Raw genomic sequence first — 18,676 nt, 5'->3', positions numbered from 1 at the left:
TAGATAAACTATAGGAATGATGTAAAGAAAACTCACCCCCCAAAACTTAATTTATACCTTTATTTTTTTGCCATTATAAAAAATCACCTTAACCCATGACTAGAGACAGAAGGGACTTTCTTTCCTTAGGCGTCCAGAGTGGGTTGTGCTCTTACCTCTACTTTCGTACCATTGTACATGAGCCCCGCCACATTCCCACCCAAAAGACAAACGATAAAAATGTAGTGAAACTGTCTTAAATCCAATTTATTTCAGTTAGTGTTCTTATTAGCTGGGACAACTATGTATTATTATATAGAAAGTAGTTGCTTTCTTTACAAATCAGTAGGCTTTTTTGGGATGCATGTGGTGTATTAGAAAAATTTAGCCAAAAGCCTTAGTCATCATTCCTTTACCTCCCAAACTCCTGAAAGTTAAATTTTAGCTCAGGAAACAAGCACGAAACACATAATGTGGATCTAAAAATTTACAATGGAGAGAACTAAAGTTCATAATAGATTTTTATTTTGTGTTATATATATATATATATATATATATATATATGTATATGTATATATATATTGTAAAAGGGATAGGAGCCAAGATCAAACTTTCTAAACTCAAAGTACGGTGAGCTGCCAGTAGACTGACCATCTAAGAAAAAATAAGCAGATTTCGTTTGGAAAGTTTCCCCTTTCTGGCAGCAAATAGAGCTTAAAGATATGTGTAAATAGAAGACATTGCTACAGTCTAGCTCTTAACTACTCCACTTCCCCTGGCTCTGTGTTCAAGGATTGTTCCCTGAAGTTGCACTACTGGGAAGTTGTGCAACCTCTGAGAGGTGGGGCCTAGTGGGACAGCATTAAGTATTTGGCAGTGTGACTTTGAAACTTTGTCCTTTTCCTTCCTCGACTTCCCTCCTCGGAGATGAGGGACTGAGGGATTTACTCTTTTACAGGCTTTCCTATGATATGCTTAGGAAATAGCATAGGATATGCTTAGGAAGTAGCAGGCAATAAATAAATAAGTAAATAAATAAGAAACAACAACAAAAAACAAGGACAACCAACCACATCTTGGAACATCCAGACTGTAAACTCAAAATAACTTGTTTTTCTTTTTTCTTCCAGTATTTTCAGGTTTTTTTTTCTTTTCATTTTATTTGTTATGATAATTTGAATGAAAATGGCCCCTAAGGCTCATAGGGAGTGACACTACTAGAAGGTGTGGCCTTGCTGAAGGAAGTGTGTCTCTGAGTTTTCAGAAGCTCAAACAAGGCCTGGTGGCTCACTAGCTCTTCCTGCTGCCTGTCAATCCACAGGGAGAACTCTCAGCTACCTCTCCAGCACCGTATCTGCCTGCCTGCCACCATGTTCCTCACCATGGCAATAATGGAGCAACCTCTGACCTATAAGTCAGCCCTAATAAAATGTTTTCCTTATAAGAGTTGCTGGGTCATGGTGTTTCTTCATAGCAATAGAAATCTTAACTAAGACATGTATCTATTGTCTTTTTATTTATTAGATTATAATGTAATTACATTACTCTATTCCCTTTTCTCCCTCCAAGCCCTCCTATATATCCTTCCCTACACTCTCCTTCAAATTCATGGCTTCTTTTTCACTATTTGCTTTGCATGCACCTTACATAATACACACACACACACACACACACACACACACACACTCCTAAATATAAGCTGCTGAATCTATATAATGTTACTTGCATGTATGTTTTCAGGGCTGACATTTAGCACTGGACACCCAGTTGGTATTCTCTTTGCTGGAGGGCTACCTCTCCTGCTTCTAGCTTTCTTCAGTTCCTGAGAGACCTTTGCATATGGTTGAGGCCTTGTACATTTTCCCCATCATGTCCATCCTTGTTCAGCTCATGTTTGGGCAGGCATGTCGGTCAGACTTTATGGGTGTATCTTCTGTTGTTACTAGGAGACACAACATCACAGCAAAGTCCCTGACCCCCTGGATCTTACAGTATTTCCACCCCCTCTTCGGTATTGTTCTTCGAGCCTTTGGTGAGGGAGTGTTTGTAGATGTATCTATGGGGACTGGGCTCAAAACTCTGCATTTTGATTTACTCAGTTTTCTTTCGGAGCCTTTTTATCTTATCTTTAGCATTCATTACTGCAACAGGAACCTGACTAACACAGGTGCCAACAAGGATTCATGCCAGGTAGACATATTATTACATTTCAGATCTATATCCTGCCATTCTTCAAAAACATGTCACTTACTGCAGTGTGCATCAAAATGTCAATACATAACCATCTTAGTGTGCATCATATATATTTTAATGAACCTATACTATTAAGATATGTCATAAATAAGTTGACCTCTCCTTTCAAATCTTCATGCTGCACCCTAGCATTACATGTATCAAGATGTAAAATTAAAATTTCTACTTGAATAGTATTTTCTGTTGGCTAAATTAATTCACTCAATTTGCCCCAGGAAATTTCTAATAGTGTGACAATAATGCTAAATAGGGTTTTGACTTTTTTTCTTACTTATTTGTATAGGCATGCAAAGGGAAGTACAAATTAAATATTTTCATTTGTCATTTACTTGCTGATGAATTTGTCCAAGGACTAAATTTTGTTTTCATAACAATTTTCCATGTGAAATACTGGCTCTCTAACTGTACCTTCCAAGTTTAATGTTCTTTTTTCTATGGGGAAATAAACTGGAAAGTTGCATAACAGAGTAAATAATGAAAAAATGTCAGTTAAATGAGCTTTATAAAACAAGGAGAATTTGCTGTAAATTGTGACTACCTTAAAAGACATTTAACACTGAATCCATATGTTTTTAAGAGAATATTCCTTCCCCAGTTAATAGCGATAGACTCATGCTCACCCAGGAAGACCTGAGTCACAAAGTACAAGCAAAACTAAACAAAAAGACATAAAAGTAAGACGAGGACCTGATAGGAAAAGAGGATTGATGGAGGTAGAAAAAGGATAAGAGGAAGTAAGGAGATGAATATGGCCAGAATGCATTATGCATGTATGAGGCTGTCAAATAATAATTACTTAAAAAAGAAAATATGATATTTACTAGGATATAGAAGACATAGGAAGCTTCACCTCTAAGCATCATGTTAAAACATTGCCATCACTGCATTTTGTGTTGTTTTTCCAGTGTTATGACCAAGCAATAAGATATCAGATAAACTAATTTTTCTCTCATGTACTTTTTTCTCCGTAAGAATTAACAGTCTGGCCAGGCATGGTGGCGCACACCTTTAAATCCCAGCAGAGGTGGACAAGGGCAGATGGATCTCTGTGAGTACAAGGCCAGCCTGGTCTACAAAGCAAGTTCAGGACAGCCAGGGCCCTGTTATACAGAGAAACCCTTTGTTGAAACATACAAACAAACAAACAAACAAACAAAAGACATTCTGAGCAATAACACGTCCCAACATAAAATCTAGGTGTTAGAGGATCCTAATTACTGCTTGGTCCTTGGTCATCTATTACTGATGTGGAAAAACAAATTCTTTAGCTAATGGAAGTGTATATATTAATGATGAGCTTTAGAAGTCTGCCCTGGCAAAAACAAAACAATCCCAGAAAAATCAGTGTGTGAGCTTCACTGAGTAAGAGACTCCCAAGTATCTTTATCTAGTGAAAGCAAACACTGCTTTAATAGATCACACATTTTAACAAAATCTGATTACAGAGGACTCCAGGTCAAACCAATACATTATTTAATTCTAATCAATCTTTACGGAATTCTATACTTGGGACTGTATATATACTCATTTTCTAATGCTGCCTCACAAAAGCTTCCAAAGACTAGCATTGAGTCTAGCGAGACTGTGTTCCTCTGTGGGAGGTCTACAAGGATGCCACTCTCCTCCCCCCCACCTCACTGAGATTGTCACTATTCCAGGGATTGAGTCCACTTTTTCCATCTTCAAGGATGCATCTGCAGTTCCCTCACTACGTCCAGCCTCTCCTCAGCTGCTCTCCTCCCTTTCAAAGGCCCTCATGATTTCAATGGCTTATCAGAATAATCTGTTTACGGTACTTATAACCTGGAGACTACCTGGCTGAGTGACCTAACATATTCCCTTACTAAGTGTTGTTGGCCTCATTGTATGTAACGAGAATGAGGTCAAAGTCCCAGGGGTTGAGATTTGGATATTTTTAAGGGAAGGGTTTACTCTGTCTGAGGCTTAAAACTAAAGGCCCATTACTTGGTTCAAATCAACATTTACCCACGCAAATTAAAATTATTGAACACTATTGCTACAGTTGTTATTAACTACAATAAAAGTGTACAATATAAAAAAAATGTTTTAAATTAGAATTAGATGGCCACATCTGCTTTCAGTAAAAACAAGTCATTTCACCCAGTCTCAGTGTTCTTTCCATTCCTGCCTATGGAAATTAAATACCCATCAACTGTGTTGGTGCCCCATTCTAGAATTCATCACACCTCACTATACCAAATGCTGCCCATGAACAAAAGAGTTATATTCTCTCAAGACAATATAATACATATTGTTTAACAAACTTTTATAGATGATGACAATCGAGTTTGTTTTTAAAATGAGAATTAATTTCAGGATAGAAGGAAAGGGACATTAAAAATACTATTCCACAATTCTGCATTCACAAGCTTTTCTAAAAGAAGTATCAGATGGATCAATTAGCATTGGCATAGGTTTCAAGAGACCACATTTTGTTTTAGACATGATACAAAGAAAACTTGGCACAGAGAACTTTATTCAACTTGCCCAAGGCCACACAGCCAATGTGAGCCACAGCTGTCCGTGTACTTTCAGAATGATGACCTACTTCTCCTTACACGTAATAGGGCCAATGACAATTCTTACTGCCAGGCTGCACTGTAAATGGACTGCTTCACTAACTAACTTCCAAGGATAATATTAGCACTTCCGCATTCTGTTCTGTAACAAAACACTGAGTAAGCCAAGATCACCATCCTAAGATGATGTATAAAGTAGACAAGAGTCAGAAACTGTTACATAAGAATAAACAGAAAAGAGAAACTAGGCTGAAAAACCTTATGATGATGAAGAAGACCAAGAGGAGGAGCAAGGGGGAAAGGAGGATAATGATGATAAAACAGTAACTCCATTACTTTTCCCTAAGACCAGAAACACCTAATGAAGGACAACCCTCTGATTTTGAAACTAATTTCTTTCCAATATTAGTTATTCATAGCTTCCTTTAGGTAACTGGATTCAATTCTGTTTTTAAAAGTACAGGGAGCTGGGTTTGGTGGTGCACATCTTTACTCCCAGCACATGGAAAGCAAAGGCTGGGTGGATTTCCCTGAGTCCAAAGCCAGCATGGTTTATATAATGAGTTCCAGGCCAGCCAGGGCTACATAGTGAGACCCGGTCTCAAAAAACAAAACAAAGCAAAAGAAAACAATCAACTAAAACATACAAACAAAAGACCAGCAATAAATATAACAAGTTACAGGGGTTTAAATTATTCCATAAAATTTTATTTTCTTGGTACCTACAGGAGAACTGAAATCAACTTACTTGATATAATAGGGCACTTTATTATGCGAAATCGATCTTTGCCATGGCAGCTGGACTGAAGCTGAGGAAACAAAGGGAAGTTATTGGAAGCAGCAAACTCCACATGTTAATGTAAAACAACTGAACACATTTTCATAGCAAATCTTGAGGGACCCACTCTGGCACTAAGCTGGATTCCTATAATTAGGAAACGCACAAAGCCAAAGAGAATAGCTTTAAAGATTGATGTGAGGAAAAAATCAAGACTCAACTTCCATAGAACCTGTTGATGAAAACACAAAACCTGGTTCTTGTTCATAAACATTACAACATAGAATCTGGTGCCATTTGAAAACCACACTCCCTATACATTGTGTATTGAGGTTAAAGACATTCTCAAGACTGAACTTCTAGATCACTAATAATATTCTTCATTTTGTATCATATTAAAAACATACTCATTAAAAACAGATTGAACTCAAGCAAATTTAATTATAAGAAGCTTTTAGAAAAAAAATTTAACACAAAAAATAGGCAGAATATTTTAAAAGCCAAGTAGATCTTCTAAGAAGACTCTTATTTTTATCTGCAATATTTAAAAAAGTTTTTCATGTTTGTAGTAGAAATCACTATGATTGAGATGCTATGCCTTTTAATGGAAGTATCTATTTTTTACAATTGTGCTTATTGATTACTTGAATATACATTACTGTTATAGTGAATAAATTACTTAAAAACTTATTTAAGTAGAGAAGCACACATGAATTTAGAACCAGAGGAATTTTGCTAAGCAAGCTACCAGGTAAACTGAAATATTAATTTTGCAACTATCACTAGACCTTCATATAGGAATTTGTCACCATTTTTTTTCTTAATTTCTTGGTACATTGATATCTCAAAAATATATAAAATTCTAAACTTTCCCAAGCCTTCCAAATCCATATTTTATTTTTAAAATGCAGCAAGATCCACACAATGACCTTCAGTTTGATAGAGAAGACGCTAAAAACACAGAGTTAAAAATATCTTCCCAAAATACACCTACTAAACTGATGATGTGGTTCAGATACAACCACAAGTTCAAATACTAGTTCAGCAGACTGCCTCCTTATTTTCTAACTGTGCCCACAGAAGTTCCCAGATGGACACAGCAGTGAAGACTAGGGTGCACTAAATGTCCCATGAGAGCCAGACACACTGTAGTGTTGGCACTAAGAGGCCAGGCTTTAATATGTGCCTCATGGAACAGGGTTCTTTAATAACTACAGATGAAGTCCAAGGATTACAATCAAGCCAAAGACACTCTGCAGCAAGGGATAAAAATTATTATTTATTATAATATTATAAGAATATCATAAGAATTCTTTATTTATTTAAGAATTATTTTGATTTGAATAACTAAGCTTCTTGGACTGTCAGCTGCTAAACACTGGAAGACCACATGCTTGAGCATCACAAGGTGCATGCCAAGTCTACAAAACTCCGTGACTTAAGCAACATGAGCTAGATTTCCATGGAAAAGGTTGGCACGTTAAAAGTTAGGGCTCCCTCAATATTAACTGATAAATAATCAGTTGAACTATAGAATCTCAATTATTTACAAATGCCCTTTTAATTTGGCCTTAGTTTATTCAATCGGCTTTAGAAATCTACAATACTATCTAATGCGTACAATAAAAGCTGATTACTTCAGCATTAATGACACCTGTATGTTAAATATTTTTTAAAAACCCATCCTTACCCACCACAAAGTGCAATACACCACTGAGAGACAAACAACTAGAGGCTCAGTTTAGGAACTGAAGATAGGTAAATGTTAGAAGTTGGGTACAGAAAATGACAAATTAGACTTCTCAAGAATATGAAAGTAAAATCTGACCTTTGATCCTTGTATTCGGGTTTTCAGTTTTGTCACAGTGACAAATAAATAAATAGATAAATAAATAGATAAAAATTAAGAGAAAACACCAATGGAATTAACTTAGGAGACATGGAGTTTGACAGTATCTTCTGTGGTTCCAGATAAAATAAGGTTGATAAATATCATTGGCCTCAAGCTTAAAATTAACTTAAATTTAATTAAATTATCAGCTCATTTCCTTCCATATACTTGCCATATAAAATAAAAGGCATCAATATGTGCTGAAACATTTGTGCCAAGATGTGGGTTGGGTGCTGTATTAGTTGACAAGACTTTGGCATTTAATTCTCGAGGCAATCTTAGGAAATAGGTTTGCAAAGACCAAGAAATTAATTTTCAAAAATCCTCAGGTATAGAAAAAGGCAGTTAACATTTATATTCAATCTGAGAGCTTCAAAGTTCAACATTCTTAAATATTGTCAGCAGTGAATGATAAATAAGTCATGACTCAAAATTATTTATTTAAGTCTTCATGAAGTGCACATGAAATTAAAAATTCCAGATGGAGGATGTGCTTCTAAAGGTGCTTATGTGCAACACGCCTATGTGAAACACTAAATATGCAACACTCGCCCACAAGAAAGCCTCGCACACAAGTGCCTTTAGGCTAGTGTTCTCATTTCAGGATCTAATAGTCAGTAATTTAAATGCATGTGCAGATTTTTAGAAACTAAGTAATTTTTTTTTTTGTGAATGGAGAAAAACTAATTCAAAAACCCTACACCATAAATTTTTTTGTGAAAAATCCATAATCTTTGCATGACTAAGCAATGATTAGTTATAAGCAATATTAGTTATCGTAACCAATGTTTAAAGGAGGAAAGACATATCTAAAAACAAATTTATTTGTTTTCCTTTGAAGATTTGCCAATTCTCATACTGTATTACATAAGCAGTAAGTAACATTTCATTAATATTTTCTTTTAAACATATTTATTTAAAGTATAGTTATAGCAATAACTGAAGGAATTATACTGAAGGAATTTGCTAAATCATTCAACTAACAAGATCACTAAAATTTTTTAAATTAATTTCGTTTTTATTAATTACAATTTATTCATTTTGTATCTCAGCTGTAGCCCCTTCCCTCAAACCCTCCCAAACTCACCCTTACTCCTTCATCCCCTCCCATGCCCTCTCCAAGTCCACTGATAGGGGAGGTCCTCCTCCCCTTCCATCTGACCCCAGCTTATCAGGTTTCATCAGGACTGGCTGCACTATCCTCCTCTGTGGCCTGGTAAGGGTGCTCCCCCATAAGGGGGAGGTGAATCACTAAAATATATTCATACTTACTAGACAGAAAGTGTTGAGAAGATGGCCCAAAGTCTCTGTGGGCTTCCTGGAGCTGTTTAAGGCGATCATCCACAGAAACCTGCACACATGCACAAGGCAGATGAAACAACTGACTTCAAGACAATGGCTTTCATAATATCCTTGATTCAATTCCTATGTCAAGTGATGCACTTCCTCAATCGACTCATTGCACTTCCTCAATCGACTCATTACTATTTGGGTAGAATCCTTTTCCTTTCTTATTAATGCAGTAGTATGAAAATGAACTTCTGAAATTAAATCATGGTAAATAAAGCCAGAATTTACTCTAAAATAATTATATGAACTTTAAATCTATTAAATAACCACATTAGCTAAATATTAGTATGGTTATCATTTTAGAGATGACACTGAGAAACAAGGACGTGCCTGAGGACACAACTAGTCAGAACAACATGAATATTCATGCCTTGGCCCTCTGGGACTATATCTATGCTTTAAAACTGTTCCTTTTCATCCCCACCACCCACCCCCGCCAGGAAGCATGCTTCTAAGGCAACTTAGGTTAAGATGTGGCCATAGGATGTGCCCACATCTTATCCCTCTTTTGTAAGAAAATGGTAAAAGCACTATAGAGAGTGTGTGGAAAATGAGTACTCTACAGAAAAGAGATAAACAGATGGATAAATGGGGAGACAGGCCATTAAGAGGATTAGAAATTGGTACACAAAGAGATAGGAATATTGATAAGTAGATAGGTACAAAGGTAGGTAGATAGACAGACAGACAGATAAATAGATAAATGGTGTGTGAGAGAGAATATCCCTGGGCATCCCTTCATGCTACTGCAAGGGATATCCATTGCACCCCAGTATAATACCACCTCTTATATTGTTAGTATGTATTCTGTTGTTAGTGTGCCACATTCCAAAAACACAGTTATGAAACTAAATGCAAACCAAAAACAATTTCATACGGCCTTCTGACATTTCCATTTCCTTTCCCCTCTTATTTGTCTCTGCAGTGCTGGTGAGCTGTTCCATTTGGATGGACAATTTCATTTTCAGCTACCTGTAAATAAAACTTGTATCTGTCTAGCTCACTGGGCACTCAGGTTTCTCCTGCTTAGCTACATAAATTGCATTAGAATACACTTCATTCATTGTGGCAAATATTCAAATGTCATATTTTATGAGTAAGTATTCCTGAAGTTAAACAGCACTGTCTGCTATTGTGGATTTTTTTTCCCTTATCCATGACTGATAATATTTATTTAAACTTTAGCAGCTACCAGGATCAAAGATAAGGACTGAAGAGTGAATGCCTCCATTCAAATATAACATGTTGTCTGACATCTTTCACAGATGGTGATAACAAAGGCAAAGGAAAAAGGAAATTCAGAAGGACCACAGAATAATCTTCAAATGAGTGTAAGGAACAATAATGATGCAGAGGAATGGAGCAGAAGAAAAAAAGAGTAAGGTTCAAACATTTCTGTGAGTACTTACAAATTGAATATGCTTTGCCTGACTACTCTCAGATTATTGACATTCTTCACAATGATAGGAGAGACTGTCAAATTTGGATTATTCACATCTCACATTTTCAATATCGTTAAGAAAACATATCATTAAGTTCAAAACACTGACATTAATTTATTCTGTTGGCAGTGAGGATGGGACACAGGTGTCATGGTGCATCCTTTAGGAATTGGTCCTTTCCTTCTACCATGTGGGTTGCTGCAAGCAAACTCTGAGTGTTCACCTATTAAGCCATCTCAGTCAGTGACCTCCTTAGGCATTTTGATGTGTGGATTAATCCAAAAAACATATTAATGTATCATACTTTCCAAAGAAAGTGACTGAAATTACACAGTCATTTAAATTATAACATGTTAAGGGTCATATTGCAGAAAAATTAGTCAGAATTATTTACTGTCATTCTTCTTGTCAAATCTTCCCCTGCTAATTTTCAGCAAGAAGGCATAGTTGTTCTAACTCCTGGCAGGTGGATACTGAATGTGGACACTGAATGTGAGATGGTTTGTTCCATGAACTCCTGCCTGGCCTGGACAGCAGTCAGCCAAGGTTCCTACCTAGGAACACTCTGGAGTCCTGGCTCAGTTAAATCTGTAGTCTACAAGTAAGATTGAGAGCCACTGGAACAACTGCCTTGGGAAGGTCGGTTCTAGATGCTAAGGTGCAGCTGTGCTTCACGTACACATGAAGAAAGCCCCTGTTCAGTGAGCAATGTGAAGAGGAAGAAGAAAAGCTTGGTAACTTTCCAAAAGACAGAGAATACATAATAAATGTAAGAAAATTATTCCTTTAGGAGCCACACTAGGACAAATGATTCTGTGGCAGACTGTAGGTTACAATGAACACAACTTAGTTGATTTTGTGTAATTTTCTACAGGTATTATATAGAAAGTTCATACAAGTTATGCCAAAAAATCCATACTTATAAGTAAATGATGCCTTTGGTTTCAAGATATAGAAAGGCAAATATTTGGATTGCTAAATTCATTATCAAATACCTTTAGTAAAGAAAAACAAGAGATAATATGTTGGTTAAAAATGAGATGTGTTTAAAGACTGTGCAAGGGCTTCTATCCATGCACATTCTAAAGCATGCTTTCCATATTTGAAAAAAAATTCAAAGAATTGCTGTAGTAAGAAACTAAGTGCAAGCCAGGAGTGGTGACATGTGCCTGTAATCCCAGCACTTGGGGAGGCAGAGGCAGGTGGATCTCTAAGTTTGAGGCCAGCCTGGTCTACAAAGTGAGTCCAGGACAGCCAAAGCTACACAGAGAAACCTGTCTTAAAAAACCAAGAGAAAGAGAGAGAGAGAAGACAGAAACTGTAAAGCAACAATTGCATTTCCATTCCCTTTCCATATTCTTTACGCAGCATTAGATAGCATTCTGAAGGGGCTAAGCTGGTACCTGTAGGAGTTTCCATCGCATATTAAGGTCATCCAGCTGGCGAGACATCTTTAGAGATGGATGCAGGTCAAGTGGAGACAGCTGACTGGACAGATCGTTCATTGTTTTAACTTTTAAGTTGATTGGTGCAATTTCTTCTCTAAATGCCTGGTAGAAAACAAATTTTTAAAAGAATGTTGCTGGAGACACTCAAAAGCCAGAATTGCCATTTTCCTAATAAAGACCATGGGAAGGCCCCTATGAAACCATCAAGGAGAGATGCTACTTGACAGCAGCTGACTGAATCAGGCCTATAGTAACCTAGACATGCAAAGACTCCCTGAATTTTTTGCATGTGTGCAATGAGAAAACTCAAGTTGCAAACTCATTTAAGCCACTAAACATTTCCATCTAGTGTCTACTATGGGCAAACCATGGGGCTATTTTGTTGCATGGCCCACTTTACTTGTTTATAATTTACTTTCATACTTTCTCGTTTGTTTCTATAATAGCATGGCTGCCTTACTCCTTTTTTTTCACCAGATGCAACATGCTGACTTGAACTCAGTCATGCTTAGGTTAAATGGCCATTGAAAGCAGCTTTCCTCACCATCAACCAACCTATGGTTAGGATACTGGAGAGGAAAGCTCTGTGTCTCCCAGAATCCACTATGATCACTGTCTGTGCTTAGGGGAGGGGCAGGAAGAGCAGAGCATAATAGAAAGGCTATGGTTGAGTCTCAGAACTGAACTGCTACCTCTGGGTGCCGAGCAGACAAGTAAAAGGTATGCATCCTGGGCAAGCATGTGAAAAGAGAAAGCTAGGCGCTCAGACCACTGACCAACAAGAGCAAACAGAATAATGTACCCACAAACAGAATAATGTACCCGCATGGTGTCCATTCTCCACAGAATCCCACTGGTTCCCTTTCTCTGACAGTCTTTGTCTAAATTCCGTGGATCCTTCCACGACTCAGCTAGGGGATTTCTCTCTGCAGCCTTGCCTAGAGGCTCTTTTCCAGCACGCCTGGGGCTTCCTGTTTGGTGTCTCCAGTACACTCCATGACTTTTAGCCAACACATATCAAAATACACAAATCTTGTGTCATAACACAGGTATTTCAGAATCATTCCAAACCCACTGCTGGACATAACAGATTTTTTAGCCCTTACCCATGCTAGATTTGTGCACTCATGCTTGAGCACGGGCACACACCTCCTCCCACCCCCGCACACTACAGAACTCATCTGGCTTCTTCCTGATGTTGCAGCAAAGGACAGAATCTACCTTTGTTATTCTGCCTCACATCTGATTTTTAGGACCAGATGAATAGCCTTCCAAGAGGGCAGAGGTTAAATTTTATCTCCCCTAAAACTTATCTTAAATTATAATGGTTGCGAAAATCCAATACTCTGGAATCAAAAATTTTCAATGATAAATCAGGAAATATATTTTAGTGTTTTCAAATTCTTGACTATGCCCAAAGGCATGTCATTAAGTACAAAGGGGAGAGCTGAACAACAAACCACCAGGAAAGGCCTAGAACCTGAAACCAACATGGGAAATAAAGGTGCCAGAGACAGCGGTGTGTAAATGAGTTTGAATCTGTAGACATGGAAGTCAATAGGTGTTTAGTACAATCTATTTCCAACCTGAGCAGATACCAATGTATCAAAAGAAGACAGAAGAAAGGAAGCCCCCAAAGACACATGGCCTGTTACAATGTGGCAAGAGGAAGAATTTTGATTTGCAGTTGTGTTTTTTTGTTTTTTCCTCCTATGCCTGATGTTGGACATCCAAAGATTCAGACAGATGTACAAATCTGGTTAGCAGCATGCAGTGACATAGCAACAGGCCTAACAGGATTAACAATTAATACTGCTGTGGGGTAAGAAAAGTGTGGGTTAGAGCAGGACAGAAATCTTTCAACATGGACTCCAAAAAAAATTCAGATTCCCTCAACCACAGCTGAATGCAAAGGTTAGAACTCAAATGTTTCTAGGGTTTTTAACCATGATTTTAGCTTGATATAGTAATGTTCTCTTTCATGGTTACCTACAAAGACCAAAAAACTAGATCCAGTTTTTAAAATCAATATCCTTTTAGTTCTTAGGTATTAAAAATTAAAATTAACATGCTATTTAATAGTTTTATAATTTTAATAACCAGTTTTATATCAACAGATGATAAAGGTGTTTTAAAATTTGATTCAGGCACAATTTCAAGACAGGATTTTTTTATCTTAAGGAACAATAAAGAAGCTTAAATTTTTACTGTGTAAAAATCCTTTTTTTTTTTTCTGTTACAAGTCTTAGGTGCAAACATTAACAGAGCTTTGACAGACAAAGTCTTTTTGGCTTTGTTTGCACTTTTATGGCAAGCATTTTATGGCAATGAGAAACCTTTCTATCAAGGAAGTTTATCTTTTGCCTTTTAAGAGTTTCCAAATTAAGGGGCTTGAAATAAATTGAGTTATAAATGGCTTTCAGAACTGCCATGTGTTCTTGTATAAAGAACTAATTTATCATGTTTTGACTGTACTTTCCTATGAGAGAATAAGAGCCTATGTGGCCCTCACTGCTATAAAAACAGAAACATCTGCTGTATCAAAGGTTCTTGTAAGACTGTTGGCAGGTGTGTGTCTCAAGCCCGTCTGGTACCAGGTGTATATGCAGAAAACAGCATTATTAAAGATAACTTTAGCAACTGAAATTATTTCATTATTCCTTAAGATTTTGTTTTCTAGCACTGTTTTGACATATTTACAAATATTTAGCAATTTCTAGTACTTTGTTTCTCCCTCCCCACACAGCTTCAGTAAGACATGGGATATACTTTCAAGAAGATGTGAACTATCGCAGACATTGAATTTATTTTATTTGGTTTAGTGAGACTTGAATTTTTCTTTTTAACCTCATAAAATGTAACAGTATTTTAATCTAATGTATTCTTTCCCATTAGGCTATTAATTGTTTTATTATTGTTGTTGTTTAAGCATCCCACGTCAGTAGACTTGAACATTTGGCTGCAGAGGCGAGTGATCCCTTTAAATAAATAAGACCACCAATTTCAATTCCCAAACCACTGGATCTTTTTTCCAGATACAAATTTTCATTTTTTCAACAATAATTATCCTCCATTATAAAGTGATACTTTCAAAATCAAATGGGTCAATTCCCATTAAAATCTAGAGCATTTTGTTGTTGCTACTGTTTGATAGTGCTTGATTTTGTAAACCACTAAAAGATTTTTCAGGGTTTAAAACTAGGCAAGCCAGGTCTGCTGCCACAGGCCTTTAATACCAGCTATATGGGAGGGTGACGTCAAAAGTCTGCAAGATGAAGGTCTATCTGGGATATGGAGTGAGTTCAAGACTAGCCCAGACACCTGAGTGAGCTCTTGTCACAAAATAAAAAGTAAAGAGAAGGCTGTGCATACAGCTGAATGGTGCTGCATTTGCCCAGAACATACAAGGCTCCAAATACAACTCACACTGCCTGAAATAAACACATACAAAACATATTCAAAGGGTTCAATTTCTTAAAAAGCTGCACTGATAAACTGATGGTGATGTTTTTCTTAGACTATTTTAAATTCACACATATTGAGAGAAATGCTTTGGGGGCTACTAGCAGTTTTAGAGGACGACGACTTAATTTATATAGAGAGTAACCAGACACTCACTCATCCATCAAAAATGGCAATCACTATACTCTGTAACACTTGTTTTAAATTTAAAAGTTTTCAGTTTAAAAGATTTTAGAAGGTTCAACTTCAAAGAGTTAGTCAAGGTTCTGTTTACCAATATTAGAATAGAAAAGGACAATTTGAAAAAACTCACAGGGACTCGACCACTCAGCCAGCTGTGCGGGCTGCAGCAACTGTCTTCAGTTTTGTTTTCAGGAAATAATACCCGCCTTGTTGAGTTGGTGTGAGGATTAAAAGGGATATCCACATGATGTGACTAAGAACAGTTCTTGACACCAAACAATAAGTCTTAATAAATGCTAGTTATTGCTACTCCTCTGTCTATACATAAAGATATTTATTTACTCATGCAACTGGCCCAAGTATTAAGTTAATTTCCCAGATCTTGTCTTTCTACCCTGCCACGTTCATATAAAGAATGTTACCCAGTGCCTGTGAACAAAACATGTATGTACCTTTTGTAATAAAAGCTCCATGCATGATAGACAGTGTTGGACTCATTCCTTCTGATTTTCTAATCTTCTGGCATGATTATGACTATGCAAACCTTGCTACACTCTGAAGTTGTAATCTGTCTCTGACTGCCTAAATTTTGTTACTCCCTCTCCCCTGCCAAGATGTTGTAGAATGAGAGACTAAAGCAGATTTATACCACAGTCTAATATTCTTAACCTTGGGCAATTCCTGATTACAAATGGAATTTATAAATAAATTATTTTTTCATTTACTCAGACAATAAGATAAAAATTATAGATGAGAATTCCCACTAAAGCAGTTTGTTTTTTTATTAAACCTCTAAATCCAACCACCAATTTTTAGGAGACAGAAACTAGAGACACCACGTGGGTATGATTCTGTTAAATCTAGGCTCTGGGAATCACTACAAAATAAACATTCAATTTCTCCAACAAATGAATAGGAAACAAAAGGAAATGAAATAGAGGGCATATCTGGAAGTAAAGTGAAGTTATAAACTTTGGGGAGGTTTTGTTTTGTTATAAATGGATAAGCCTAATCTACACTATTTAGGGATACTAAGTTGGAATTTATAAAATGTTTAAATAAACTAAATTTTTATAAAAACCACCTTAGGGTTTTTTTTTTGGGGGGTGTACATATGGAAAACATCTGCCATAATTCCTGACTTGGGTGGGGAGCTGAAGTGGTGTCAGCTTTATAGGAACCCCTTATAATGATTTCTATATGTGGGTCTCTTTATTTGTGTTCTAAGCAACAAAAAACTTTCCTTAAACATTCCTTGTAGAGGGCAATGGTGCTGACCATGGTTTTTTCTATGTGATCCTGCAGTGAGTCTATAAGCAGGTCTCCCACCGGCTTCCAGCCATTCCGCACGGCCTCAACCTCCTTCATGTCTGCGTCCAGGTCATCCATCGCTCCCTGCAGGTCTCGGAGTTTCTCTAATGCCTTTCCCACTTGCTTCTGCCAGTTGCTCATCACAGCATTTAGACTCTCCCACTTCTCTTTGACTTCAGAAGACTGTTTGCGCATAGCTTTGGCGATCTTTTGGGCTCTCTCCTCAGGAGTCAACTCTGTGAGTTAAAAACAGAGGGTATAACTTGGGTGTCTAGTCATTTATACATTCATTCTTCATATCCAATCTCACCTTTAAAAGCGTCTATGTATACAAAGACTCAGTTACGCTGATCAGAGGGAAAAAATTCTCTATGCTTTTACCAGTAAGGCATAGTTATATCAAAACATACTCTCCAAAGGAGAAGAAAATGCTTGCTCAGATTAGTAAATGGTTTACAGTTCATGGTAACATCTGAATTTTAATACTTTAACACTTGTAAAGACTTGAAATGTGGCAACTTAACTCACGAAAACATTTTTCCTTTAACATAATTTACTTATATAAAAATCTAGACAGTTTTTTCATTTCATTGTTCTCAAGAGAAATTAGAAGCATAATGAGCAGAGAATCGCTCTGAGTTATTTTTTAAAAAACTCTCAGAATATAAGATTAATTTACCACATTTCTTTAAAGAACAAACTCAAGGCATATGACATCTTACGGACTTCATCATTGGTGAATTTGCTTGGTTGTTCATGTTTAACAAAGGACATTTTCTGAAGATGGAGCTACAGAAACTAAATGTTTACCCACATTTCACCAGGAAGACTGCAAGATTACAAGGACCATCCCTGACATGTAACAGAGCCATGAGTGCTGTCTGAGTTTAAGAAATAAACTAAGCCTTCCCAATGGAAAGGGCAGACACAATGTTAGGCTGGTGAGGAGAGTGACAAGCCAGAATTGAAGAAAAGATAAACACTGAAACTAAAGTCAGGTACAAGGCCCACGAGCAGAAACAGTGACCCCAACAAGACAAGGACAAAAGAATGCAACTGGACAGAAAGAGTGACTCACAAAGCAGATCAACCAGGTTTGCAGAATATCTGGAGCTCTCTCACCCCCACACTTGGGGATCCCCTCCTTAACCAAGCTGGTTTGAGTGCACCTTCTTGACTATCCCCAGAAACACAGTGACAGGTCAAAAACACACAATCATGGTACAAGGCAGGCTCATCTAAGACAGATGTCCATAGAGATGCTCTTGGACTTAAGGCAGGGTTATGGATAAGCCCATCCTAAGCTAAAAAGAAATATCAGAAATCAAAGCACATTTATTAGATCTGACCTATCAAGTATCATAGCTTGTCTACATTAAATGTGGATAGAGTCCCAATATGAGCTAATGGTTGGGCAAGCTCACTGAATACAAAGCTTCTTTCAAAACAAAATACTAACGGTCTCATAATGTACAGAATACTACACCAAATGCTTGAAACAGAATGGCTGTAGGGTTGCAGTCTCCCATCACTGAATCTCCCCCAGAGGCCTTACGATGACTCATCCTACGTCTGTACCGGCAATAGTATCTCACCTTTTAGTATGAACAACATTAGCAATTTCTGCTTCACCTCAAAATGTTTCTTTGGGAAAAGAAAGTTTATCCAACTTGGTCACAAGATGAACTTTGTCCTAAAATAAACCGAAGTGAGCAGGGCTAAACCTTAACATCTATCTTTATAAAAAATCCGCCTGCCTATCTGTCCTCATTTTAGTGTGATCCAAAAGTCTCTTAAAAGGGGACAGGCTATGTATGTTTGTTTAATTTTCCAGAAAAATTTAAACACTGATACTTAGACTGCAACCAGATGGTCTATAAGGAGTCCAGCAATGGAAATCTGTGCTGTCAAATGACTGCTGTTAAATGAGTTGAAGATGAGAAGAGAAAGCATCAAAATAGTAAATACTCTGAATGTATCAGACCAGACCCTACCACACACACACACACACACACACACACACACACACACACACACAC

General features: G+C 37.1%; 1 protein-coding gene across 4 annotated transcripts in view; it reads right to left on the bottom strand.

The window, feature by feature from the left end:
• The window catches only part of Utrn (utrophin), a 538,848-nt gene that overhangs the window by 94,410 nt on the left and 425,762 nt on the right, over positions 1-18,676 (bottom strand). For all 4 annotated transcript variants that reach the window (XM_055627734.1, XM_055627735.1, XM_055627736.1 and 1 more), the window contains 4 exons: positions 16,605-16,873; positions 11,637-11,783; positions 8,714-8,792; positions 5,521-5,581 (listed from right to left, as the gene is read on the bottom strand). In XM_055627734.1, the coding sequence (XP_055483709.1) occupies positions 5,521-5,581; positions 8,714-8,792; positions 11,637-11,783; positions 16,605-16,873 (556 nt within the window). The remainder of the gene's footprint in view (positions 1-5,520; positions 5,582-8,713; positions 8,793-11,636; positions 11,784-16,604; positions 16,874-18,676) is intronic.

This window comes from Psammomys obesus, unplaced genomic scaffold, assembly GCF_907164565.1.
Source record: "Psammomys obesus unplaced genomic scaffold, mPsaObe1.curated_primary_1811, whole genome shotgun sequence".
Classification (NCBI taxonomy): Eukaryota; Metazoa; Chordata; class Mammalia; order Rodentia; family Muridae; genus Psammomys; species Psammomys obesus.
This window is presented reverse-complemented; position numbering and strand designations above follow the sequence as displayed.